Consider the following 25837-nt stretch of genomic DNA (forward strand, 5'->3'; position numbering starts at 1 on the left):
TGTCTATGCATCCTGCCCTTTTGTTCGTTTATCCTCGTACTTCTTTATTAGTTGCGAGTTGGACTATGTAGGTTTTCGAGGCATGAAGGTGAAAGACACCTTCTACACAAGAAACATCCATTGCTGGCGTTTTGTCTTAATCGACCCGTTTGGGTGGTGGGATTTATTGTTGCTTTGCCGGATCCCCCCCCTCGTATCTGCTTTGCTTTTAGTGTTGTTGCGATTGTGCTGTTTTGTTTTCGTGTAGTGAGCCAGCCCCATGGACCATGTTTTGACAAAAATGTCGTCATATACGGTTGATTCTGTAGCAGAGTTACTTGGTTTTGGTATTTGCGCAGTCTTCATCATCTAGAGCGGTTAGCCCTCTAATACTTAATGACTGCTACCTTCGGTTTATGGTTTATTTGGTACAATTGCCGTGCTACATTGCGTATACATACTAGTCTACAGAGTTACGGAGTGATGTAGAAGTCAAATAAACAGGGCAAGCTTTTCATTCGAGATAAAGAAAAAAAAGATCTACCCGTCCGGCGCAACTCTTCAAATCCCTGGTAATATGGAAATGAAAGATCTCTCGGACTTTTAGGATAATACTATGAAACGCTCAAAACGCCGAAAATAAAGAAGATAATATGAAATTCACGTCGTCAATCAAAACCATCTTTCCGGCGGTTCAATTAGAGGGGAAACAAAAATTAAGTAATATCGCCCAGTGATCGTGGGACCCCCTGCTGCGGATATCACCGGAACAATTTCTTTGAGGTCGTTAAAAACAAAAGGAAGGAAAGATAACGTCAAGGCAGTCACATTCGTTTCCATTCAAATCAAAGACTCATGAATTGCATTTAGTCAACCTCCTCCATGGAGCTCTCGCCGGCGGCAGCGGCAGGAGCGGCCTCCTCGGCAGCCTTCTCCTCGGTGGTCTCGGTGTCCTCGTCGATGTTCAGACCGAGAGACACGAGCTTGTGGATGCGCTCGGCGAAGCTAGCAGGCTCCTCAATGGTGAAACCGGAAACGAGGAGAGAGGTCTCGAAGAGCAGCTGGGTGATCGACTTGACGGTGCGGTCGCCCTCACCATCAGCCTCGACCTTCTTGCGAAGCTCCTGGATGATGGAGGACTTGGGGGAGATCTCGAAGGTCTTCTTGGAGGACATGTACGAGCTCATGGAGGTGTCACGGAGAGCCTGGGCCTTCATGATACGCTCCATGTTGGCAGACCAACCGAACTGGCCGGTACGGATGGCGCAAGGAGAGCCGACGAGCTTGTGGGAGACGACGACCTTCTCAACCTTGTCACCGAGGATGTTCTTGAGGCTCTTGGCGAGACCCTCGTACTCCTTCTCCTCCTTCTCACGCTCGGCCTTCTCCTCCTCGGACTCCTCAAGCTCGAAGTCCTTGGTGATGTCGACGAGCTTCTTGCCGTCGAACTCCTTCAGCTGAGTGAAAGCGTACTCATCGATGGGGTCAACCAGGAACAGAACCTCGAAGTTCTTCTGCTTGAGGCTGTCCAGGAAGGGAGACTTGGCGACGGCCTTGATGGACTCGCCGGTGATGTAGTAGATCTGCTTCTGGTGCTCCTGCATACGAGTAACGTAGTCGGTGAGAGAGGTGACCTCGTCACCAGACTTGGTGGACTGGTAGCGGAGGAGCTTGGCAAGGGTGTGACGGTTCTGGGCGTCCTCGTGGACACCGAGCTTGATGTTCTTGCTGAAGGCAGAGTAGAACTTGTCGAACTGCTCGCGGTCCTCGGCGATCTCGGTGAAGAGCTCGAGGGTCTTCTTGACAATGTTCTTCTTGATGACCTTCATGATCTTGTTCTGCTGCAGGGTCTCACGAGACAGGTTCAGGGGCAGATCCTCGGAGTCGACAACACCCTTGACGAAGCTGAGCCATTCGGGGATGAGATCGGTGGCGTCGTCAGTGATGAAGACACGGCGAACGTAGAGCTTGATGTTGTTCTTGGTCTTCTTGGTCTCGAAGAGGTCGAAGGGAGCGCGCTTGGGGATGTAGAGGATGGCACGGAACTCAAGCTGACCCTCGACGGAGAAGTGCTTGACGGCCAGGTGGTCCTCCCAGTCGTTAGACAGAGACTTGTAGAAGGCGGCATACTCCTCCTGGGTGATGTCGGCAGGGTTGCGGGTCCAGATGGGCTTGGTCTTGTTAAGCTCCTCCTCCTCGATCTTGCTCTCCTTGACAGTCTTGGTCTTCTTCTCCTTCTTCTCCTCTTCCTCATCGACCTCCTCGATCTTGGGCTTCTTCTCGTCATCCTCCTCCTTGGCCTCCTCCTGCTCCTCCTCGGGGACCTCCTTCTCGGTCTCCTTCAGGACGTGGAGGTAGATGGGGTACGAGATGAACTCGGAGTGCTTGCGAACAACCTCCTTGATACGGCTCTCGTTCAGGTAGTCGAGCTGCTCATCCTTGAGGTGGAGAACAATCTTGGTACCACGGCCGATCTGCTCACCCTCGGTGTCCTGGGTGAGAGTGAAAGTGCCACCGGCGGCGGACTCCCAGACGTACTGCTCGTCATCGTTGTGCTTGGACACGACGGTGACACGGTCAGCGACGAGGTAGGCAGAGTAGAAACCAACACCGAACTGGCCGATCATGGAGATATCGGCACCGGCAGACAGAGCCTCCATGAACTGCTTGGTGCCAGAGCGGGCAATGGTACCCAGGTTGTTGATCAGGTCCTACAGGTGCGAAGTTAGTAAGGGCTGAGCGAGAGATAGGAACAGGGATGGTACGTACAGCCTTGGTCATACCAATACCGGAGTCCTGGATGGTCAGGGTCTTGGCCTCCTTGTTGGGGATCAGGTCGATGCGGAGATCCTTGCCCGAGTCGAGCTTGGAGGGATCCGACAGAGACTCATAGCGGATCTTGTCAAGGGCATCGGAGGCGTTGGAGATGATCTCTCGCAGGAAAATCTCCTTGTTGGAGTAGACAGTGTTGATGATCAGCGAGAGCAGCTGAGAGATCTCAGCCTGGAACTCGAAGGTCTCAGACATGATGAACGAAAGAAAGTGAAAATTCTGTACGAGCACAGGACGGGTTAGCGTTGAGTATTCAGTTTTGATCCACCGAAAAGCAGATTATTGAGAGGAATGATGGGGAATGGAATATGAAGAAGATACAGCTGGAGATGCGAAGCCCGCCGTTCATCCCAGACACCTCAAAGCGAGGTTGCTGGTCATGCTGCGTACTCTGCATCTGCGCACCAAGGTGGGGGGAAAGAGGGTCGGGTCGGTGAGAGTATTGGTAAAGTACTTACAAGGTCGTTAAAGGTGAAGAAAAGACGGAGAGAACGATGTCAATGGATGAGAGAGAAAGGTGATCAGAGGAATGGAGAGTGATGAGGTAGAGAGATCACAGGCAGGAGGGAGGGAGAGAGATGAATGAAGAAGAGAAGAAAGAAGGCGAGGGGGAGAAAAAAAACTGCCGGGGCGGAGAACTTAACGTTCTTTCCGACTCTGGGTGCGGTCGTTTCTACGGCGATCCAGCAACTTCCACACTCTCCGCCCTTCTTTGCCATTCTGCCGGTCCTTCCAAAGCCGGTTCGGTCGTCCGGTGGCCTGGCTGCCTGAGGCGGACCATCTAGAACGTTCCGCTCCACCAGGCACCCCTCGCGGGGCCAATCAGCTGCCGTCCCTGCACACCGTCCCGTGCTGGACCCCGTGACTCTCCGCCTGCGTCTCCGCCAGAAGATTCTACGGAGTACTACAGGTAGGTACTCCTATGGAGTACTCTGTACATTGTACTTTGTAGGTATACTGTAGGTATACTGTAGGTGGTCTGTATCTGTATCTATATCTGTACGCTCGTGGTCAAGAACCCCTTCAACCTTGAAACAAGGCCAGATCCATTTACATTCCCTAGCAGAGAGCAAAGTAATTAAGTAACAACACGGGCATAAAGCTCGCTATGCGAAAGAGCAGGAAATGTTCATGTCAACACAGTGATAGAAGCAAACTTCGGCAAGGATGCACCAATGACCGAACCCCAGTGACGAAATGTGAAAAGAAAATAACTTTTCCAACCGCTAATATGCACTGTGACAAAAAAAAATGTAAAAAAAAAAAAGAACAGGAAAGAAATAAAACCATGTTGTCGAATCAGTTCAAGGATAAGTTCAATAAAAAAGTGAAAAAAGGGGGAAAAGGGTCACATAACACATGTCATTATCAGTAAGAGGGAGTAATACATGTCCTGGTTCACAATAAGCATCCAAATCAGTATGCTGCAGTAAGCCAGGATGAAAGGGGGAAAAGGCAATCAAGATGAAAATAATGAGTCAGATTGTTGACGGTGTCCGGGTGTTTTGTTCTTCTTTCATTCTTTTGCTTCATATTTCTCATTCTTCACGTTCACATCCCCGTTGGGGTCTTGATCTTTCTTCTTTTTCTGCTTTTTCTTTCCTTTCCTTTTGTTTTCTTCAAGTTCATTCATTCCACGACGATGGGAAAGGAACATCATCTAGGCAGCCTGGGGCTGGTTGCGGTTCTTGACGTTCCCGCGGCCGCGAGGAGCGAATCCTCCACGTCCGTCGCGCTGGAAGCCGCCACGGCCCTGGCTGCCAGCACGGTCGCCGCGGCCGCGGCCGACACCACCTCGACCGGCGGTGTAATTGGCATTTCCACCATACGCATTGCCACGAGCACGGCGCTCTTCGACGTAGATCTGCTCGGAGCCGATCTGGTGCGGGTTAGCAGCCACGGCGGCGGCGTAACCGGCGGGCTCAGCAAACTCAGCGAAGGCGCAGTTCTACAAACAGCAATTAGTTTAGGCACCATCAGGGGAAAGTGATCATGACGGAATGAGGACTTACCTTCGAACGGCTCACGTCGAAGTGCTTCAGCTTGCCAAATCGGGTGAGGGTCTGCTTCAGCAGGTTTGCGTCCACCTTTTCGTTCACGTTCTTGATGTAAGCAAGAACGGGCTGTTCTTCACCCGCACGGGACTGAGTCTTCTTGTGATCATGACCGGCGGTTTGCCATCCGGATCCATCATTGGAAGGAGGCTGGCTGGGAACGTTCTCAGGCGCAGGAGTGGCGGGGGCGGCAGGGGCGGCAGCGGCCGGCTGGGGCGAGCCAGTAGCGGGGGCAGATTTAGCAGGAGCAGCGGGGATAGAGGGAACGACGGGAGCCGGAGCACCGGACTTGGATGCGATGTTGGCCCAGGTCTTGGGGAGAGCCTTGGCCGGGGGCGCGTTCTCCTTGGGAGGGGCGGGGGCCTCCTTCTGTGCAGACGGGGCGGGAGTGGGCTCGGGGGTTGGCGGCTTCTCAGCCTCAACCTCCTCTGCAACGGCAGTCGCCTGCTCAGGCTCGACGATCTCGGCATCGGCGCCATTCACTTGGGAATCGACCTCCTGGGGTTGCGCCTCGTCGCCGTTCTCCTGGACCGGCTCGGCCTTCTCCTCCACCTCGGGTGCAGGCGCTTCGGTCTCCTGCACGTCGACAGCCGGGGCAGACTCGGGCTCGGGCTGCGCAGGCTCTTCAGCAGCAGCAGCAGCAGCAGCAGCAGCCGGCTCTTCAACCGAAGCAGACGGAGCCGCGGCCGGGGCGGTCTCCTCGTTCACAATCTCCTCCTCGTCAACCAAGTACCGGAACACATCATTGAGCACGTAGTAACCGTTAGGCTGTTCCGCGAGCACGAAAGTCTGCACAAATTTACGAGACGGCTCCGACTTGTTCGAGATCTCGCCAATGACGGCAATCAAGATGTTGTCAAAAGAGGCCTGAGAATCAACGTTCAAGACGCGGACTTTGCAATCCTGGAAGTCAAGCTGCTTTATTTTCTCGTTGATAGCCTAACCACAAAAACATGGGGCAGTCAGTAACATGATGAAGGCGAAGGGTGAAAGGATAGAATTGAGTAAGCTCACCTTCTGGCCGACCGCGACTGGGACCGACTCGGCCTCCGTACCGAAGACGAGCTGGGAGCGTCGAGCATAGAAAAGCGGCAGCTTGTCTGGGTTACGGCTCATGGTTGTGTAATACTGCTCGACAAAGTACCAGCCAACCTCGTCCTTCGAAATGCCATTCTTCTGTTCAGGGAGGGCATTCGTGGGAGTAGAGGACTGGGCAGGCTGAAAGTTGGCAGCATTGGTGGCGGCGACATGTGCGTGGCTGTACGAATCGTGATAGGCGTGTTGCGCAGGGAAGCCGCCGTTGATGGGAGCTTGAGTTGTGTCGGCCATTGTGCAAGAAAAGGGTGGAAAGGAAAGTAAGAAAAAGTCTAGGAAGTTGAAAGAGACTCGAGAAGTTATATCAATGAGGTCTCTCTATGTGGCGAAAAAAAAAATATTGACGAAGAATCTAGCAAAAGACGAAGCTTTTTCCGGTTCGCTTGACTATCACGGTTTCGTTTGTCAGTATTGGAAGACAATGTGTGGACCGATGGGCGTGAGGACTGAAGATAGCCAAAGGGTACCCACAATGCTAAATGGAAATTTAAGAAAGAAACAAAAACGAAAAAGTCAAGGTCTTTGTAGAGTAGATCAGGACGCAAAAAAGAGGAATAAGTACGAGATTAACCGGAAACACCGAGGTCGCGTTGAGATTGTTGAAGGAGAAATGAAGACAGGAAAGATTCTTGTGCGATTTCCAATCAGGTGAATTCGCGGAAGAAAGGCAAAGAAGAGGGATGAAGGAAGATTGAGAAGTCTGAGAGATCGATTGAGAGGAAGCGATGAATGAGGAAGTCCGATGAAATGAGGGAGGAGGGAAGATTAGCTGTAGATAGCCGTAGCAAGCAAGCAAGCAGGTGATGCTGAGGAGACGAGAAGTGCGAAATCCATCGGACGGACGTTTCCCCCAACTACCTTGCGCACCTTCCTTTAGCGGTGCCGCCATCCTGTTTGGGAAGTCCGGCAGAACGCGCGGGCCGAGCGACACCGCCTGCCTAGCCGGTGCGGTGGCCCCTTATATGGTCCGTGTCTGGGCGAAGTACTTGTGTAGGACAATAACGTCTATGGACATTGCGATTAAGTAGGTAGCTCGATAGATACATTCGTGGAACAAGCACGGAAGCCTCCAACACATTGGAACAGTAGAATCACCAACAGCCAAAGGAAAAGAAAAGAAGACGAAGAAGCCGAAGAAACAGAGAGCATGCTTCGATGCGTGGCAAGGTTGGAAACACAACGACTAACTCGAAAATGAGGGGTATGATGGACATGAGAGGATATGCTTCTCATCAGGTAGTCAATATAGGTATCAAACTCATTCGTAGGTTTCGCCAAAACGGAGAGATCGACATGAGATTACAATGAACATCAAAGAGAGAAGAAGCAACCCTGAGAAAAGATCCGAGGCAAGGCAACCCAGACAAGAAATCAGAAAAAAGAAAAGAAAAAGAGGTATCACATGGCAGAGTCGACTTGTAGGCGGACATGCGCAAGATTGAACAGGTCGCTGATAAAACTTATGGGGAGGCCGAAGATTCGAGGGCCGCCTTCTCATCCAGCACGGGCTTTCGCATAACGGCATCCTGGCCGGTCATTCGCCGGTCTAGTGCTCGTTCGACCTTAGCGCCGAGCGCCAGTCTGTCCAGGTTGTCGGTCTTTTCGGCGGTAGGCACGAAGCGTTGCTTTTGAAGCGGTTTGTTCTCCAGTCGTTCCAGTCCGTCGCGTAGATTGTGGAATTCGGCCAGACGGGGGTCGCCGCTGGGCAGGTTGGCTAGAGTGCGGTCCGAAGAAGCGACAGAAGGGCTTCCGCTAACGGTTGAGAACCTCTTTGATGTGCGGGTCTACATCAATATCAGAAGAACGTTGTGACGGGTGCAGGGCATGGTTAAACTCACGGACTGAGTCATGATGGGTCTTTCGGAGTCGAGAGAAGTATGTCTAGCCATGACCAAAGGTATCGCCGATGTAGGTTGTATTTGAAAAATGCTCAATGGAATCGGCGGGCGTAAGATTGACTAGATACCAAACCACACGAACGATTCTGGAGTGGAAATGGTTAGCTGGACTAGGGCAAGGACTTGGGGAAGGCAAACGGAAGCAGGAAGAGGGATGGCAAAGAGACGGGGATTTAAGCAGTCGGACAAGAGGGACTGACAGAATGAATAGAGGAGAGATGCCGGTACCACCAACCAGGTATAATTATTATTATTTTTTTTAGGGAAAGAACTTTGATGAGGCAAAGCAGCGACAACGTACCTTGAAGGCGGGAAGAGAGATATTGGCCGACAAGAGAAGATGTGGGTGGAGGGCGGTAGGTAGGTATCTGCAAGGAGAATGGAGAGGACCTTTTCTGTCTTCTCCGTACTAGTAATACTTCTGAGAAAATTTCTTTATCTTTTCTGAGGACAGTAGAAATTGAGCGGAGCCAAGGAGGTAGGCAACGGCGGTGATTGACATGCAAGACCGAATTCAGGAGAGCCGGGGGATGACAGCGTGGGTCACGGAGGCGCTGCAAGAGCTGATAAAACTCGGCCACGCGAAACCAGGGGAATGTTGGGACTTGGGAATGGGTGCGCCCGTCCCGGTAGGACAGGAGGAGGACGCTTTCGTATGACGATCATCGGCGCTCGGCCTGGAAAAGAGGAGAACTCATTTGGGACTTCGGGTGAATGCATCATACCATTCTCCTTTTTCTTTTTCTTTTTCTTTTTCTTTTTTTTTATCTTCTTTCTTTTCTGTTCGTTTCTTTCCTTTCTATTTTCTACCCATGTCTATAGAGTACTGCCACGTGCGGTATGACCTTCAGAACATGAGAAGTTGATCCCTCAAGGAATGGCTTGGCATCCACGCGAGCCGATCGCGGACACCAAATTCCGTTTCCATGGAAGAGCAGCGAGGAGCTTCTCGCGGTGGCAAACCAGTGAAGTCATCCATACTTCGCTGTAACTCCGGAGTATATCCTAGTCATCCATAGTGCACAGTCAATTTGCAGAGCATCAGCAACACCCGAAACAATTGGCTCTCTTCGGCACCTGAACACCTGAAACAGCCTAACTCTAAGAAATCTCTAGTCGGTCTTAGCTCCCTCTTAGCTGCAGAGTGCAGACAGAATTGATATTCAGATTACAGAGTCGCGACCTATCTGTAAGCTACTCGGGCGGTAGACAAGGCGGTCTCCAAAGTCCAGCATTATCTTACAGCCCCTCATTGTCTTTTCTTTTCTTTCTTTTTTCTTAATTTTTATCCCTTCTCTTTGTTCGTGTTTCGACTTTGAAAGATCCACGCCAAAAATAGTATTTCTCAATCTACCTCTTTGAGTACTCCTCCCTCTAGTTCGGACTGCGTTCGTGAGGCGTCCTTTGTTGCGGAATCGCAAATCACGATCATTCCGTCATGCCGAAACCCAAGACTTTCTTGAAAGAATCCAAGGCCAAGAAGAAGGCCTCGCAGCAGGTAAATCCATACCCCTTTAGATCTACGGTTCTATATCTTGCGCTACGTGTTTGATTATCATTGTTTCGCCCAATTGACGAATTGAAAACAGGCCCCGGAGACTGCCGATGAGTTCCTAGCCGGTAACATTTGATGACCTTCTACCTCGTGCCTACTCGCTAATAACCATGCGCTTTTGTAGTCGGCGTGGAACAGGAAGAAGCGGGAGAGAAATGGCGGGCCGGAGATGTCGCCAAATCCATGCGCTTTTTCATGCGCGCTATCGCGACCTATGATGAGGGCTTGAAGAAGCACCCTCAAGCGTTCGATCTAGCATACAATAAGTAAGTCGCCGACGCTCCGGCACACTGCCACCATCCGCGACCAGGAACCGTCAAGCTTATTATAGATTAGGGCGAGAGTCCAGTACGAAATCACCCAACATCCCAAATTGGCTGCTCAGCTGCCCGCCCCGGTGGGCGACATCTTGCAAACAACACTGCAGTCGCACAGAGAAGCGCTGGTCCTAGATCAGGACAATGCAGATGTCTTGTTTAACACAGCCCAAGTCCTCACGAGTCTTGCGGAGACAATCACCGATACCAAACGCCCCGCCGATGAACAATTGAACCAAGCCGTGAAGTTCCTCCAGGAAGCCCTAGAACTTTTCCAGCGCTGCCTTCTCCTTCAAGAAATGAAGTACACCGAAATGCAAGAGCACATCAAACAGATGGAATCCGGGGTCTTGGATCAACCCACACAGGACGTTCAACCCACAGAAGAGCAGATGGATGATGCAGGTGAAGCAAAGACCTCGGAACAACAAGAGCAATGGGCTGCCGTGATTGAGCCGGTGACGAAAGACACGCTTGTGGATACGGCCGTGGCCCAGTTGGAATCACTCACCACCCTTTGCAACCTGCTCACCTTTGATCCGGGTGTCGGGCTTGCTTGGGTAGAGGGCTACTCCTCGGACCTTCTCCAGGAAAAGATCACCACGTATGTTGATGGCTCCAGCAGAACGTACGACGCTTCGCTGGCCCGTGCAAAATTCGCCTGTGCCCTTGCTGAAGTACTGTACCGAGGCGGGCGTATAGATGTTGAAACGTATTATGGAGAACTTGCACGTGCTTTCGCTCCCGAATTGGACCTATCCGCGGATCCCGATGGTCTCTGCAGCAAAGCGGATGCGCTAATGTCGTTCAATACCGCGGTCACAGACTTGCCTCCTTCCCATGACCCTGAAATGTTTGCGAAATCATTGAAGCTGAGGTGGCAATCACTATCGGCGGCTTTGGATGGCTTGACCAAGGCTTCTAAGATTCCGGATGCGGAAAATTTGCCCAAGATCCATCTGGCTAGAGGGGATGTAGAAGTCAACCGATGGCGGCTAGGTATGCCGCCCTGGGAGTTTGCCATGGCGCAGCAAAACTCCGCTCTGCTCCTGCAGAATGCTCAAACATATTATCGGGGCGCGGCTGCCTTGGCTCGAAGAGACGGGGCCGCAGACGAAGAACGGGATGGGACCTGCAAGGAAGCCATAACTGCTGCAATGAACGGTCAAAAGGAAAAGGTGGATCAGCTCAAACGCAGCGCGCCCAAAGAACTGATGGTGGTCGCGGAAGACATGGTGGAGGACGGTTGGGTGATGCCTACAGACATGGAGGCGTTGCTGTCGTAAATATATATACCCATTCTCACCAATAGTAGACACCGAATGCTCGTTGCAATCAGATGTCCGATCTGGCCTTCACTTCCCCGTCCATCTGCAAAGCTTCTTTTCGTAGGTCATTCTCCTCACAGAATTGAGTCGCTGCCGCCGCTGCTCCTTCCAGGTCGGAAACGACCGACTCGAGGCCTGACAGCAAGCTCTCGATCTCCATTCTCTGAGCCTGGACCCGCTGCGCGAGCTCTGCATTTTCAGCCTGGGTAGCTTCTATTTTCAAATCCAGAGTCGTCTGCGTCTCGTGTAGATAGGGAGCGAGGTGAGCACGGTACAACTCATCCGGCGACAAAGTGTGGGCACTGAATGCAAGTAAGATCACATGGTCAGTCAAGGTCCCCAACACGAACAAGATAGAACTGCAGAACTGAGACGTAAGGGAAGAAAGGGCGGCATTTACGCGACGTCACCATCTCCTTGACCGTGTTCCTTTCTGTGGATGGCCTCCCCGACCAACCTATCCAGCTCGTTCAATTGACGCACCGCGTCCCTCTCCCGCACGATGTCATCGAATTCGGCGCGAGCGCTCTCCTCCAACTTCGCGTTCAACTGTCTCCACACGGACTCCAAACTCGCCGGGACGTACTTCGCCGGCGTTGGGAAGCACCCCGAGAAGTTGGCGTATGAGTTCGCTCGAACCGTGCGAGCCAGCGCCTGGTCGAACACCTTCTGCAGAACGGCGGCGCGCGGGCCTGGCGTAAGGGGAATGGGGGCGGGAGGCGGGGGAGAAGGCGAAGCTGCCGATCGGGACGGATCAGGGTGGGAAGGACCACGTTCTTCTGCCATGGTCTAGAATCGGATATCGACGTTCGGGCTTCTTCCTTTCTTTGGTGGGGTGGAATGGATGACGGGAGAGCGCAGTTGTTGGAGTTGGAGCGAAAGCGAGAAACAATCGGGGCGCGCGTTGCGGGTGGAGGACGCGCTCGGTCACGTGCTTGTATAGATCCAGGGAATGTGAACAACTGCCTATATCCCAGTTCGCTTCAGGTTCCTCATGAAGAGAGTACTATTATCGATATGGTAATATGAAGTCTTCACGTAGTTTTTGGATTCATCTAAGTTAACATTCATGATATGAATGGAGAAACAAATATGAGCCGGAGACAACGCCCAGATCTACTCCTGCTAAGCGGTCAATCGCTGGGTGCTACTAGTTCCACCCAAATAGTAAGTTCGTGCAGCATTATTCGCAGTTCTAGGATCACGGTAACGACCGATACTGGCACGGAGTGAGCAACGGCTTCGTCGAGGCCTGTGGAAGGCGGACTTGAAGGCAGGCCAGGAGATAAATATGTAGATGATGCTATTCCAGAAGCCCTGCAGAGGAAGAACAAAACTGGATAGATAGTTCAAGACAAAACTAAATGAATGAGGAAATGCGAGAGCATAAACCCGGTTGACTGTAGACGGAACCTAACGTGATCTCTGTCAGTCACAATGCATGGGCAGATGATGGCCATTGTACTCACCCAGGTGATGATCAAAGCAATAAAGAAAAGCATCGCATACTTGGTATAGACCCAAGCTGCAGAATTAGCCTCACCCGCCATTGGGCGGCGTTGGATTTTTGCAGGTCTCAGCGGCTTCAGCGGAAACGCGCTGCTCTGCCCTCCTTCGATAGTGACCGAGTATGAACCATAGAGCGAGGGAGGATGGTGCGATGAGATTGGGCTCGAGCTCTCCGCGACTGTTCGGGAGGTTCCATTGGGGGCTGCCGCCTCGCTGGTGATGCGGATTTCGATCGTTTTCAAAGAGACCGGCTCATCTAGATTCTCGCAATCCGCCTTCGAATCGAGCATGTCGACCTCGCGAAGCTGTCGCTCTCTCTGATAGATCACTCTGCCTGTGCGCACATAAATTCCGAGGGTCAGGAAGATAACAAACCAGACCGGGCCGTAGAACACGGCAACCCGTAGGAAGTCCCAAGATGGCGCAACCCAACACCAGATCTACATCAAGTATTAATATCTAGACTGACTCTGACCGCAAAGTCCAGAGAACTTACTAGGGCGCTTCCGTATACCCTCCCGCGCGCCTCGGTTTGAATGAAGAAATATGCAAAGGCTGGGATAAATGGCAATCCATAGCAGAACGCAAGATATTTCCACTCCAAACGTCGGAGCTGGTCCGAGTCATACTTATGGAAAAAGGTCAAGTAGACGTTGCAGGCCATGGCAAGAGTCCATAGCGCATCGGCAGGCATAAACCTAGTTGGCACTGGTGTTCAGTATGGCGGAATTGTACAGGACGCGGACTGCACAAACCATTGGATCAAAAATGCCTGGAGCTGGCAAAGAGGGCTATTTAGGCCTGCATGAATGCCCGATTGAGATATAACGGTGGCCAAATTAGTCATGATGTTGCCCCAAGAGGCGTAGAATACTAGGCGGTTGATGGGCTTGCGAAAGGAACTAGAACAGATGAAGGAGACAATGATGATACTGGTTGCTGCTAGAGACACCGCCGAGCATACCCGTTCTGTGATCGAGATCGCATATAGCTGACGTTCTGACGGCGACATGATTCCCAAACCATAGTGCGTGAGGCAGTCCTAGTACAGAGGAACGAGGGCCAAATTCCCTTGACCTGCTAGTCCAGAGATCTTCGAAGTCACAGCCAAGATACATGAATTCAATGACCCAGTGGAAAGGAGATATCTAGTTCTGTATAAAGTGGCTAGCACATTCGATCATACAAAGCAAATAGGACTTTGCATCACATATCATCTCATCAACAGCGGTCGGAGTCAAAGATACTCGCAAGGACAAAGAAAACGGACGGGCCTACCTCCCTCCTAACAAAAGCAGTTTGAAAGCGTGCATCATCACCTTTGAATTGTTCGCTGAGCTGAGAGAGTGAGAGGAAGTATACGGGTAAAATAGATGGCGGCTTCGTTCGATGTCGACAAAGGTTCAGTCGCCCGTTTCAGGAATCATTCGTTGATTCGAGTCTTTCTCTCTTTTCGTTGTAAACCCTTCGAGGAGTTCTATATTAAGCTTGTTCAGGCACCGGCCATTCTTTGACACTGTAGACGTTTGCCATGAATGGATAGCTTGTTTATCCTTGTCCCATGCGAAAAGGAGTAGAGTAGGGCCCACGAAAGAGATACTGAAAAATGCATGGGAGTTAGTGTGCTAGTACAAAGGCCGATTCTTTGAGTGACCAGCGACAATGAAATCGTATTATTGGATAGATCCTCTCTTCTCCCCGATTGAATCAAAGACATTCGATCTACCTTGAAACTGACAACCACATCCGAAGCATCGATCAAAGAAAGGATGAGTCAACCAGGGTCAAGGGGGAGCAGAGCAAGAATCCTCGAGGCCACGAGTCGTTCCACGTCCACCAGTCATTCATACCATGACGTATCTGGACTGGGAGAGCATTATTCGTGATAGAATGCCCATCCCGGTTGACGAGCAGTCCATTTTCAATTATCCCTTTATCTTTCACATTTCTTCACTCCGGTCGTGATAGATCCTGGTGGAGTTCTTCAGCGCTTTGCGCATAAGGAAATGCTAGGTAATTTCAAGAGGGAGAAAGAGAGCGAGGAGAAAGAGTAAACGAAACAGGTATGTGCAGTTGTGCAGGGGAATCATAATGTTATGTCGCTTTCTTCATATGCCGACTTTCACCTATGCACAAACCGATAGGTATGCAGCCAGAATGTCAATCACGCGAAAACAAAGAGAAGATGAGCTCGATATACCCTTGCCTCGATCAAAACGCCACGCTTTCCTCCTTTCTCAACCTGCCAACGCATCATGCCCCTCAATCCATCATAACATGAATTACCAGATTAGGGCCTAGAAGACTGGAGACGGGAAAGAAAAAAGAACCAAAAGAAAGACAAAGAAAAAGAAAAATAGATATCAAACAAAGAAAGGGAAACAGACAGACCAAAGAGCTTTAAGAAACTAATATGCCTGTTGTTGTGGGACCATTCCACCGTACGCTCCGGCCATCTGTTGCTGTTGCTGCTGCTGTTGTTGTTGCTGCTGCAACTGAGCCTGCAGCTGAGGCAGGTCGTGGAACCACGGGTGCTGTAGGGCTTCGTGCGCGCTGACTCGCATCTCGGGCCGCAGTTGTAGCATCCGGTTCAGCAGATCAAGTCCCAAGGGATCGATCTGCGGCAGAATTATGCCCAGGTCCTGTGTGGCATAGACATGGAAGTTCGGTTTATACTCCGGAAGCTGAGAGATGCCCGGCCACGAGCGCTCCGAGGGCGTGCCCATCAGACGGAAAATCTTCTGCAACTGATCCTCGTTCGTGGTTCCCGGGAACAACGGACGGCTGGTGTACAGTTCTGCCATGATACACCCAGCAGACCAGATGTCGATGCTCGTGTTGTATGTCCTGCTACCCAAGAGGACATCCGGGGCCCGATACCATAGGGTCACCACCTCATTGGAGAACGTGTTCACAGGAATTCCAAACGCGCGAGCAAGACCGAAGTCTCCCAGTTTCAGCTGCCCCTTCTTATTGATCAAGAGGTTCTGCGGCTTGAGGTCACGATGAAGCACTCGGTTCTCATGACAGAAGGCGATTCCCTTCAGCAGCTGGTGCATGAACGACTTGATGGTCGCCTGGTCCATGCTGCCCCGATCGTTACGGGTGTCCATGTATTTCTTCAGATCCTTGTCCATGTATTCGAAGACCAGCATGAGCTTGTTTTCCGTATGGATCACATCGTAGAGCGAAACGATGCTCTCATGCTTGAGCTCTTTCATTAACGAGATCTCTCGGATGGCGGTCGACGGCGTTCCTTCTTCGGAGTCGAGATGGATTTCTTTCAGGGCCACCAATTCTCCGGTTTGGCGGTTCCGACCTTTAAACACCTATGGTCATAACCCGATATAGTCAGAGGCTGGCGGAGAAGGGTAAGTGGGTGGGTCAGCATCATAGAGACAACGTACAGTAGCATAAGTTCCTTCTCCGAGCTAAAAGAGACACCATACGCGGCAGACGTTAGCTTGTCTCTCTCTCACTCCCCTTCTGTCTCTTGCCCGGTGGATCACTAGATCGCAGGCGCGGAGTCGGAGATAACGCACCTTTTCCAGCTGCTGGAACGAGCTGGGTTGTTGGGCCTTGTCCATTGTCGATGAGTGGCCGGGCGAGGCAGGCGAGGGTTTGGGGCGGGGATGAGAGAACAGGAAGGATTTTGGGGAAACTAGCGAGGAGACAATGTCGCGATAGGCGGAGGTGGTTTGCTGCAAGTGAGGATCCCTCGGGGTTCTTAAGATGCTGCGACTGTCCATGTCAAGTCGGCGCTGATCGGTGCTGAGTGCGAACCCCGCGGCATTTCCTGCGCGCTGACTTCTTTCCTCATACCGCCCGGTAACTTTACACCTCAGGCAGGAAGGCAGACAGACTGGATACTTTCCATACCTAGTTACCACAGTACCATACACTTACCGGGCTGTACAATACCCGGTATCCACCCCCGCGCCTAAGGCCCACCAAAGCCCGGTCGTTCTTCGGCCACGGCGTCTACCTTGCATTCCCGATCTATATAGAGATACTCCGTAGTTAAGGACTTAAGGTACTACCTGGTAGGTCGATCTATAATTAGAAGAGAACATAGAAGCGCTAGATTGTACCCAACAAACCATGCGGCGTGTAGAACCCCCAGATCATGCCTGTATGTATATTCCAAAAAAAAAAAAAGTATATAGTACCATCTATAAGCGCCCAAGTGATGGCAACTGAGACGCGACGGAGGGCAACACCGACTCAGAACTGAGGCTGCAGCGAATGTAGGTGGATCCGACCGGATGGTCTTGCTCTCCTGCCCCAAAAAGCACGGACTCATTCCGCACTCCCCCCAGATTGATAATCCCGATGGGCATGCCTCTCCGATACGCCCTTTCCACCAGCCGCCACGCCGAAAAGGTGGCGAGGCTACTACCGATAACAAGTAGCCGGCCGGCATCATCGATCGCTTCTTCTGCAGTCGCCTTCACCACCGGATCGATGTTCTCTCCGAACATGATCACCGCCGGCTTGAGGATTCCGGCGGTGGACGAGGGTAGCCAAGCGCCGTCGCTTTCGACATCCACTCTGCCCACGGTTCCATCCGCCTGTACCGGCGGTTTTTCTAGACACGTTGGGCAAGACGGATACCTGAATGTGGAATATGGGGCTTCGGCCAAGTCCACGTCGCCGTCCGGATTGAGCTTCAGGCCTCTGCGTCGTCTTTCTTCCGGGTTGTCCGTGTCGAGTGCCCCAGTGTCGACCATCCGGGCTAGAAACTCCGCCCAGGCCGGGTTGAGCCTCTGCAGCGACTCTTGAAACTCGGAACGGGAGAACTGGTTCCGGCAGCTCGTGCAAACCACCGATCTCAAGTAGCCATGGAGTTCCACCGTGGCGAGGTCCGGATGGGCCGCGGAATGGAAGGAATCGACGTTCTGCGTGACGACAGAACTGATGTAGCCTTTGGCGCTCAGATCTCGAATGGCCCAGTGCGTTGAGTTCGGCTTCGCTTTTACCAGGCCTGGCCACCCGATGAAACTTCGGGCCCAGTACCTCTTGCGAGATTCATGCCGCGTCAGGAACTCATGGAAGTAGATTGGTCGATAGGTTCGATTTGTGATGTACGTGCCGTTCTCGCCCCGATAGTCGGACAAGCCAGAAGCTACCGATATTCCCGCACCCGTCAACAGCACCGCCTGCGAATGTCTTCCCACATCAACCCCGCGGAGATATGGCGACGGTGGTGCGGCGAAGAAGGACAAGAGAGCATCAACGGCCCCGGAGACGGTGCGCGCGGACGGAGGAACGATAATCGGCGGAGGCAACGGGCCGGTGAAAGGAATGCGAATTGATGGCGTCGTCATTGAAGACGCATAGTCGAAAGACGTCTACCTAAATTCTAGAAGAAAGTAGGATCGAGAGAGGAAATCCTGGTCGGGAGAAAGTGAGATCATCGATTGATAGATGACTAATCTTCAAATATCATGTGGTGGCAGGGGACAGGCGGATAGAGAAGGCCTGTCAGATAATTGTTCTGTGCGGAGTAGCAATAATGCTCGAGGTAAAAATCCATCCGCCATAGACTTCTGTTGCAGGCCAGCCAGATCGATCATCGAAAGAAAAGGAGAGTAACGAGTGATGTCGATCGTTCCATCTGGACTTCCCCGGACTCTGTCACGTGACCGCGGGAGGCTGCTGCACGTCATTGTTCGAACCTTTTGAGTTGCTGCAAGCTTTTCGTCCCCTCGGTCATAAATCTCTCGAGAGCCAGAATATCGAATTGGGGACAACATTCTCAATTCGTGAGTCCATCCACATCGGTCATGTTTCCCTCCCAGACCGTGAATTTAGATTTAGAAGCATTGAGCGGGATCTGTGGGTAGGTGCATTAACTACCTTACTTGCCCTAGCGGGCTATCGATAAATCTATCCTTGCTAATAATGAAACAGTTCTATATCAATTGCTTGTTGGGTTGTCGTTTTCTCTCCTCAGATAATCGAAAACTTTCGTCGGGGCTCCGCAGATGGCTTGTCGCTTCTCTTCCTCGTCGTCTGGCTGGCTGGCGATGTATTCAACATTCTAGGAGCCGTGTTGCAAGGCGTTCTGCCGACCATGATCATCCTTGCTGTTTACTACACGTTAGCAGATATTGTACTGCTAGGGCAATGCTTCTACTACCGAGGCTTTACCCTGAAGGACGAGCCATCCCAGCCTCCCTCTGCTGCGCAGGATGACGCCGAGAGTTCAGCCCCGGCGTCGGAGCGAACCGCTCTCCTTTCCTCGAAGCCAAATGGCGACTCATATCAATCAAATGGCGTCCAGGACCAATCTAGCCATTCCTCTTCTACCGTCCAACCACCCGTCCTTTCTGATTATAGAAGACACTCGGCGACGTCTTCCACGTTTCGAGACATCCTCCATCCCTCGGTCGACGGGACCCACCTATCTCCAGCAACCCCGTTCATCGAGCCTTCTCCGAAGCAGACGGCAACTGCACGCCATGTATCTGCCATCCAATCCATTCTCTTCAACTTCTCTGCTATCCTGCTGGTCTGTGCGGCCGGTATACTAGGCTGGTATGTCAGCCCGGGGTCCACCAAGAACAAGGGCGAAGAACAGCCGCCAGATGATACTCCCCTGTCATTCGACACATTAGGCCAAGTATTTGGATATTTCTGTGCCGTCCTCTATCTGGGCTCGCGCCTACCGCAGATCCTTTTGAATTACCGGCGCAAGTCCACCGAAGGCGTCTCCCTTCTCTTTTTCTTGTTCGCCTGTATCGGAAATCTGACTTACGTCCTTTCCATCCTCGCTTACTCTCCAGTCTGTCATGGTGGCTCACCGGAACAGACCAACCGGTGTCGTCCCGGGGAAGCCTCGGCGTTATATGGCCGGTATATTCTCGTGAACTTGTCGTGGCTGATCGGCAGCCTGGGAACCCTGTTCCTCGACATGTGCATTTTTGTTCAGTTCTTCCTGTATCAGGATTCTGGATACATCGAGAATCAACCTGCGAGTCAGGGCGATGTGGCAGGGTAGTTGTCAGGCGCCCTAGCCTTATTAAAATGAAACCCCCATTGTTCAGAAGAAGCGACAGCACAATAATCAGCGAAACGTTGATGCTTTCTTTATCTAGAACGGATGGATTGATCTAACTTGGAGTTAAGAAATGACCAACTCAGCATTTAAGCTCTTCAGATTTGAAATTATTTTGCTCTGTGTGATCAGTACACGCACGTACATGTGTGGCATAGAAGTAAGGATGAAACAGAAATAGGAATTCTATTAGCTTCCCTTGGCCTGCCTCACTTGAGCAACGAAGGATATCGACCACATGCAACACCCGCTAGAAAAGCAACGATGACCCCGTAAAGCTAACTCCGGTAATATTTTAAGCGCCTTGTTCCAAGTCAAGACGCTTCAATCAGTGGGAGGCCGAGCCTCGACTTTGCCTTGGCCGACTTCATTCCAGTTAGTGCTCAGAGATGTTCCCTGGCTTTCAACATAACTCTTGATCATGGCACGGCGAGTGTCCGGATCAGCACCAGCGTACAGCTTCTTGAAGAAAGAGTCGACTGGGTCGCCACCCTCGTAATCCGAGTCGACCGACTCCCCACCGTCCGATTCATTACCTGCCCTATCGTTCTTAGAGTCGGCTGCCCCATCGCCTGTCGCCATTTTCTTCTTGCCCTTGCCCTTGTCCCCGGACTTGGTCTTCTTTTCCGTTAAGGTTGATGCCAACTTGTCCCAGTCTTTTGGTCCCTTGCGAGATGACGAAGGATAGATCGGCGCGGCGCTACTGGATGGTGCAGAGCTCACAGCGGCTTGCCGGTCGGATATCTTAACGTCCGTAGACGTGGCTTCCAAAGCACTCCATTTCTGGCCCGGCGTCTGTTTGCGCAATGAGAGTTCGATCTTGGTGGACATTACGGAGACCTTGGATGCGGCAGCATCGATAGTGGCAAACAATGGATCGAGAGTAAAGTCATATTCAGCGCCAGACGGAAGAGGGAATCCAACGGTAACCTGACATTGCACTGATTAGTATCTTGGAGTTTGCTGAAACAGCGGAAGTGGAGTGGGAAACATACCGAGTCGCTCGCGAGCTGGATACTCGTTTTGTCCTTGGGTACTCCCTTCACATACAGGGTCACGACCACGGACTCATTAGATTGATACCACTCATGTCTGACCTTTTCAACCGAAGGAGCAGCCGGAGCATTTGATGATACCGGCTTGCTCTCCGAGGCGGAAGAAGCAGCTCCCGCGTCGGTCGAGCCCTGATGCTTCTCCGGCGCCAGAACACCGTTGTCCCCAGCCTTTCCCGACTTGAATGCCTCCAGCTGCTTCTTAAGTTCCTTCTCGCTAGGGCTTTGGATACCCGTGGGATACTCAACGACCGTCACAGCAGCTTTCTCGTCCCCCTCGGCCAGCTTGTTAAGCTGACTCTTCACTTTCAGCGTCCAGATAGGCAGCTCCTGCTGATATTTATTTTTGGCTGCGCCAGCCATAGCATTCTTCACCTTCTCCGATTTGTCCCCACTCTCATCCTCCGCAGCGGTCTTTGCCTGAATAGTCCCGAACACGAACGCGGCATCCCCATACCGTCCCAGCTGATATAGCGCGACACCTCGTCTCATCTGGGCGGCCATGATAAGCTCGTGTTTCCCACGCTCCAGCGCAAGCGTCAGAGCGATCTCGGCATCATGTAGAGCGGCCGAATAGTTGGGCCCACCGTCCGCGGGTTTTAGTCGAGAGAAAGCGGTGGATCGTTTGATGTAGTATGGCGGCGCACGAGGAAGCTCAATCAGCGCCTGGGTAAAGTATCGAATTGCATCGGGAAAGTCGGAGTTGGCGAGCGCCTTGTCTCCTAGCGACGCGGAATTCATTTTGTCGGATTTGTAGTATCTCTAGCTCCGTGACGCTACAAATGACTCCGCACGGAGCTCAATCTATGAAAGAAAAGCAAGAGTGTGACGGTGAGGGTGCGACAGGCAGCAAGTTCCAAGGTGTCAGGGAAGCCAAACAGGGAAGAGTGAGTCAAACAGACGAACGAGCTCTGTTGTCTAGCACCGCCGCAACGAAATGTTGATTCCATCGCTTTCGATTGGGAAACTGCGGGGATACCTTCCCGGTTGACCGCCCACGTGCCCACCGAGGCAGGTAACTCGACCTCGAGGAAAGATAGGGAGAGCTCGTTGCCTCCTCTTGATCGGGACCTACGGTCGTAATACTCATGGTATCGCAAAAAGGAAAGCTGGATGAGATAGCTGGGCACATTGTTCGCCAGCTCCCCAGGTTTCAGGTCATTTTTTTAGCGTTTAATGTTGGGAGAGGCGTACACATGTTTTGACCCATACAATTTCTGTTATCTTTGGTTTCAACCACGCCCAGATGGTCATGTGAAATTTGTGGTTGTTTTAAGTTTCGGTCACCTGACCTGGCCTACCAGTAAGGCACCAAGGCATCCAGTCTCAACTCAGTATGCGAGAGACGAGAAATGATTATCTATCGTTCTCTGTTGCTCTCATTATCTCCACGCTTCAACGATGTCTAGAGCAGCGTTTAAAAAACCTTACAGTTTTTAACTACATACATAGCTTTCTGTGAGTGAATAGATAATGCGGTTATCGTTGAAGGAATTAGTAAACCAAGGTGTCATGTCATTGATTAATTAAAGATACATATACATACACGCGAAGACCGAGGTCCCCGCAAATCGTGCTATTCTTGCAGCATAGCAGCCATCCTTCACAAGAGCTCTTCATTGCCGAACTTGCGACTGTAAAGCCCCAGCGCGCGAATAGGCCAGTAAAGTTTGTAGTTGGGGTAAGAGATCATGCTGCAGCTCAGTTAGCTTCAGTCTTCCGGGTTGTCGAGTAAACCACAAAAAAGGAAACTCACCAGGATTGGTTGAAGACTCCCTCAATAGCTTCCTGCAGCCATTCTCCATTCGGCTGCTGTCGTGACATGAGCAGTTTCATGGCTTTCTGAAGTGGCTCTTTGTGTGGATATCCCGCTTCCATCAGGGCAAGACACGACCACGCAGTTTGGGTGACTTGGGATTGCTCATGGTGGGTGTAGACGTGGTTTGCACTGCTGAGGTAGGACTCCCCCCACCCTCCATCCTCCATCTGCTTCGATAAGAGGAACTCACATCCGCGGCGAGAGTAGTCACTGGTTTCGTATGTCTCGCCAATACTCGCCAGACTTTCCAGGGCAAACATGGCGGCGTAGGTGAAGCAGATACCCCAGGATCCGTACCAACTACCGTCGGGTCTCTGAACGCGCTTGATGTACTGCACTGCCTTTTCCTTGGCCGCCTTGATATCGTCGGCGCGGTAATCAGGGTAGAACTTGCTGAACAATGAGAGTGCTGTTACGGAGGCGGTGGTACATTCCGGGTGGTCGTAGCTAATCATGATGCCACCAAACACCTCGGCGGCATTCAGCCATTCAATCTTAGGAGATGCTCGGGTGACCTCGTACTCGGAGTATCCACCAGAAGGGTTCTGCATCAGTAACAGGCAATCGACACTATCCTTCAGACGCTGCTCAGAGATCAGTTTCGGGTAGTTGTGAATTTCTTGGAGCTGGATAGTGGATCGCAAGCCCTCAGCAGTGCAATCGCTAACATTGTACCCCTGCGTCTTGTTGCTGAAGGGCCACGAGCCCTTGCAGTGTTGACGGTAACACTTCTCTATATCGGGGACATTCTCTTGGATTTGATGGTCCTCCAGGAATTCCAGGGCCTTGGTAAGCATTGGGCGCCATTTGGGGTCATCCGCAAACCCGGCAACAACTATGGCCTGCGTGATGAAGGCAGTGTCCCACACCTGGACACCGTTGGTACCATTCGATAGCAGGCCCTCATTCTTCATCCACATGTAGTCATGGAGGCGCTCTCTGTGGCGACGGACCGAATAACTATCGGGACCATCGTGAATATAACAAGCCACCATGTTCATGGGGTTGCTCACGGGTCCGAGGCCGGCATAATCGGTGTTCTCGTCTTCCATGCGGATAAGTTCCCAAGTCCAGTCTTCTGCCCGGCGCACCAGGCCCGAGAACCGGAGGTAGGGGTTCCAAACGTTGACGAGAAGTAAGTTTGCCGTGTTCAGAAGCCAGGTTTTAGGGTAGTAGTTGTCGGCCTTGTGGATCGAATTGCGGTGGCTTGCGAAATCAATAGAGTCGTATGGTTCGGTGTACAATTCTTGCCGCAGTTGCGTGGTGAGTGGGTCTAAAGGATGGCTGAATTTCTTGGACCAGAGATACGACATGGGCAGGAAAACCTGACGCATGTGAATCCACCATCGCCAGGGAGCAAACGGAACCCAATTGGGAAGAAGCCTGAGCAGGGTCATTAGTATGAGTTAGGATTCCATCATAGACGCGGACTATGGAGGAAAGGGAAGATGACAAAGACAATGGATGAGAGCAGTGTACTAGAAAGGGGGGAGAGGTTGACAGACCAGATCTCAGGAGGGACGGGATTGACGCAGTCCCATTCCATGACACCAAGGATGCTGAGCCAGAACTTCGACCAATGCGGGCTATAAATGGCGCCTCCAAGTTGATGTAGCAGACCACGCGCTTTGATCATTCGAGGATCGTCTTCACTGGTGCCGATCAGGCGCAGAGCGACATAATTCAAAGAAGTGCCCAAGCAGGAGCTGTGGCCTTCAATGTGAAGGCCCCAACCACCATCTTCCGGGTGTTGGCGAGCAAAGAGATACCTTTTGATCTCCGTCGCATATTCCGGGGGGATCGGCGTGTTGGTAACATACCAGGTGATGATGATTCCGGGAAGCAGAAACATCGGACCACCATACTCACAGGCCCAATTCCCCGGTGGGAGTTGAAGCTTGGAAAAGAACTCTAGCCCATTCTCGGCGCATTGCAACGGAGTTTTGGGTTTTGGCAATGCCGGTAGGTCCTAACATAGAGTGTTAGATTGGTCCAAAGCAGTCCAAGGAAAGGGGTGGGTCTAGAAGAGAACATCCTACCAAAGGAAGACCCAAAAAGTATTTGTCAGCGATTGATTGAGGCCATTGTTCATTCTCCTCGTCTGATTCAAGATAATGCCAGGTCTGGCGGCCGCGGTCATCCAGTAGACGCCATCTAGAATAGTCTGTTTTGGGGTCCCCGTTGGCATCAAGGGTTAGATGGCCTTGCGCGGCCGTTCTCCAAGGGGCAATGTGGTCGCCAGCCATATTCGAAAGCCCAGTCCACAAATTGTCCTCCGTAGAGCAGGCTAGTCAAACGAGTCCTTCCTAGTGAGGTCGGTTCTAGTGGGCGCAAGGTGACAAGGAAGAAAGGATCATTCGTAGCGACCTGGCGAAGATCCGGGGATCGGTCTGGCCCCGCTTAGTCATCAGGGGCAGGCTGAAGAATATATCGATCGTAAAATAATAACCTCTCTCTCTTCTCTATGAGATCCGTGTGGGAGGAATGTGAAATCCCCAGCTAGTTGAGGCGACATTGCTTGTTCGAAATTCTTTGCCTTTTTTTTTCTTTTTCCTCCCGTCCATCCATGGCTTCCCTTCACCAGGAAGACCCAGCCCCCAACGACCCAGTACAGAACTATATTGCTACCACCATCTCTGCGGTTCTTCATGAGTTGTCGTCGCCAAATGGTCAACCAGCCATATCGATAAGCCAAAAACCGCAAAGGAAGTCCTGCTATATCAATACCATCACTGGTGCCCTGGAAACTGACGAGTCGCAATCTCCTACTATCAATTACACCTGGCCAGGCAAAGACGCTCATGAGGCCTGGAAATTCAGTATACTATCTTTGTTCCAAATTGCTTTTATAGACACTCAATGATCCAATAGCTATCATAATTCGTATTCTCGCAGCCATCACCGAAGCAATTCACGCAGGCTTGGTGATCTCTAAAAGGTTGGTGTTTCCTAGATCGGAGAGAGACCTGTCTACTGAGACGACGGCCAATGCCTTGACAGAGACATCTATTACAGTGATCCAGCGTGTTTCGGATCCCAGAGAGCCGTTGACACTGTCATTGACGACCTGGCTCGTACGATTGGGGTGGATCGGACGTCATTGAATGTGGTAATTTATCATGTTCAATGCGAACGCTTCACTGAGCCTAGTACTCACCACTACCAAAGGAGGCAGCAGCGAAAGGGCTTGTTACGGGTCATTTTCTGCTCAAACCCAAAGCTAATATGGCAATCGACGGCTGTGCACCTGACAAGGTCAATAGCATCGGCCATTCTTGTCCTTCCCACAGCTGAGTGATTCATCTAGGACGCTTTGATACCGAGGATAGGTGATATAGA

The 25837-nt window shown here is 51.7% G+C and overlaps 11 protein-coding genes across 11 annotated transcripts; 2 read left to right on the forward strand and 9 right to left on the reverse strand.

Annotated features, from left to right (window-relative positions):
• Nucleotides 1-844: 844 nt before the first annotated feature.
• On the reverse strand, nt 845-3006 carry hsp90 (chaperone Hsp90; the record flags this gene model as incomplete). The annotated part of the gene is made up of 2 exons (XM_046089782.1): nt 845-2690; nt 2749-3006. 2 exons carry the CDS (start codon nt 3004-3006, stop codon nt 846-848), a joined length of 2103 nt encoding a protein of 700 aa, XP_045945754.1. The 3' UTR covers nt 845.
• Nucleotides 3007-4471: 1465 nt separating this feature from the next.
• Nucleotides 4472-6194, reverse strand: LDX57_008060 (NTF2 and RRM domain protein; the record flags this gene model as incomplete). The annotated part of the gene is made up of 3 exons (XM_046089783.1): nt 4472-4759; nt 4824-5804; nt 5880-6194. 3 exons carry the CDS (start codon nt 6192-6194, stop codon nt 4472-4474), a joined length of 1584 nt encoding a protein of 527 aa, XP_045945755.1.
• A 1226-nt stretch (nt 6195-7420) lies between these two features.
• LDX57_008061 (uncharacterized protein) lies at nt 7421-7810 on the reverse strand (the record flags this gene model as incomplete). The annotated part of the gene is made up of 2 exons (XM_046089784.1): nt 7421-7729; nt 7799-7810. The coding sequence occupies 2 exons, from the start codon at nt 7808-7810 to the stop codon at nt 7421-7423; spliced, it is 321 nt and encodes a 106-aa protein (XP_045945756.1).
• A 1486-nt stretch (nt 7811-9296) lies between these two features.
• Nucleotides 9297-11016, forward strand: LDX57_008062 (uncharacterized protein; the record flags this gene model as incomplete). The annotated part of the gene is made up of 4 exons (XM_046089785.1): nt 9297-9356; nt 9448-9478; nt 9538-9679; nt 9750-11016. The coding sequence occupies 4 exons, from the start codon at nt 9297-9299 to the stop codon at nt 11014-11016; spliced, it is 1500 nt and encodes a 499-aa protein (XP_045945757.1).
• A 49-nt stretch (nt 11017-11065) lies between these two features.
• LDX57_008063 (PMF1/NNF1 family protein) lies at nt 11066-11844 on the reverse strand (the record flags this gene model as incomplete). Its single annotated transcript, XM_046089786.1, has 2 exons — nt 11066-11360; nt 11459-11844. 2 exons carry the CDS (start codon nt 11842-11844, stop codon nt 11066-11068), a joined length of 681 nt encoding a protein of 226 aa, XP_045945758.1.
• A 339-nt stretch (nt 11845-12183) lies between these two features.
• On the reverse strand, nt 12184-13579 carry LDX57_008064 (putative cAMP receptor-like protein; the record flags this gene model as incomplete). The annotated part of the gene is made up of 4 exons (XM_046089787.1): nt 12184-12471; nt 12528-13007; nt 13064-13265; nt 13323-13579. The coding sequence occupies 4 exons, from the start codon at nt 13577-13579 to the stop codon at nt 12184-12186; spliced, it is 1227 nt and encodes a 408-aa protein (XP_045945759.1).
• Nucleotides 13580-14975: 1396 nt separating this feature from the next.
• Nucleotides 14976-16316, reverse strand: PHO85 (cyclin-dependent serine/threonine-protein kinase phoA; the record flags this gene model as incomplete). Its single annotated transcript, XM_046089788.1, has 3 exons — nt 14976-15896; nt 15975-15998; nt 16110-16316. The coding sequence occupies 3 exons, from the start codon at nt 16314-16316 to the stop codon at nt 14976-14978; spliced, it is 1152 nt and encodes a 383-aa protein (XP_045945760.1).
• Nucleotides 16317-16739: 423 nt separating this feature from the next.
• Nucleotides 16740-17894, reverse strand: LDX57_008066 (putative SIR2 family histone deacetylase; the record flags this gene model as incomplete). Its single annotated transcript, XM_046089789.1, has 1 exon — nt 16740-17894. One exon carries the CDS (start codon nt 17892-17894, stop codon nt 16740-16742), a length of 1155 nt encoding a protein of 384 aa, XP_045945761.1.
• A 749-nt stretch (nt 17895-18643) lies between these two features.
• On the forward strand, nt 18644-19570 carry RTC2 (PQ-loop repeat-containing protein; the record flags this gene model as incomplete). The annotated part of the gene is made up of 1 exon (XM_046089790.1): nt 18644-19570. The coding sequence occupies one exon, from the start codon at nt 18644-18646 to the stop codon at nt 19568-19570; it is 927 nt and encodes a 308-aa protein (XP_045945762.1).
• Nucleotides 19571-19951: 381 nt separating this feature from the next.
• SGT1 (co-chaperone SGT1) lies at nt 19952-21420 on the reverse strand (the record flags this gene model as incomplete). The annotated part of the gene is made up of 2 exons (XM_046089791.1): nt 19952-20557; nt 20623-21420. 2 exons carry the CDS (start codon nt 21418-21420, stop codon nt 19952-19954), a joined length of 1404 nt encoding a protein of 467 aa, XP_045945763.1.
• Nucleotides 21421-22282: 862 nt separating this feature from the next.
• LDX57_008069 (terpene cyclase/mutase family protein) lies at nt 22283-24744 on the reverse strand (the record flags this gene model as incomplete). Its single annotated transcript, XM_046089792.1, has 4 exons — nt 22283-22373; nt 22436-23881; nt 24004-24467; nt 24538-24744. The coding sequence occupies 4 exons, from the start codon at nt 24742-24744 to the stop codon at nt 22283-22285; spliced, it is 2208 nt and encodes a 735-aa protein (XP_045945764.1).
• Between the last annotated feature and the right edge of the window lie 1093 nt (nt 24745-25837).

This window comes from Aspergillus melleus, assembly GCF_016097325.1.
Source record: "Aspergillus melleus strain CBS 546.65 chromosome Unknown contig4, whole genome shotgun sequence".
Taxonomy (NCBI): domain Eukaryota; kingdom Fungi; phylum Ascomycota; class Eurotiomycetes; order Eurotiales; family Aspergillaceae; genus Aspergillus; species Aspergillus melleus.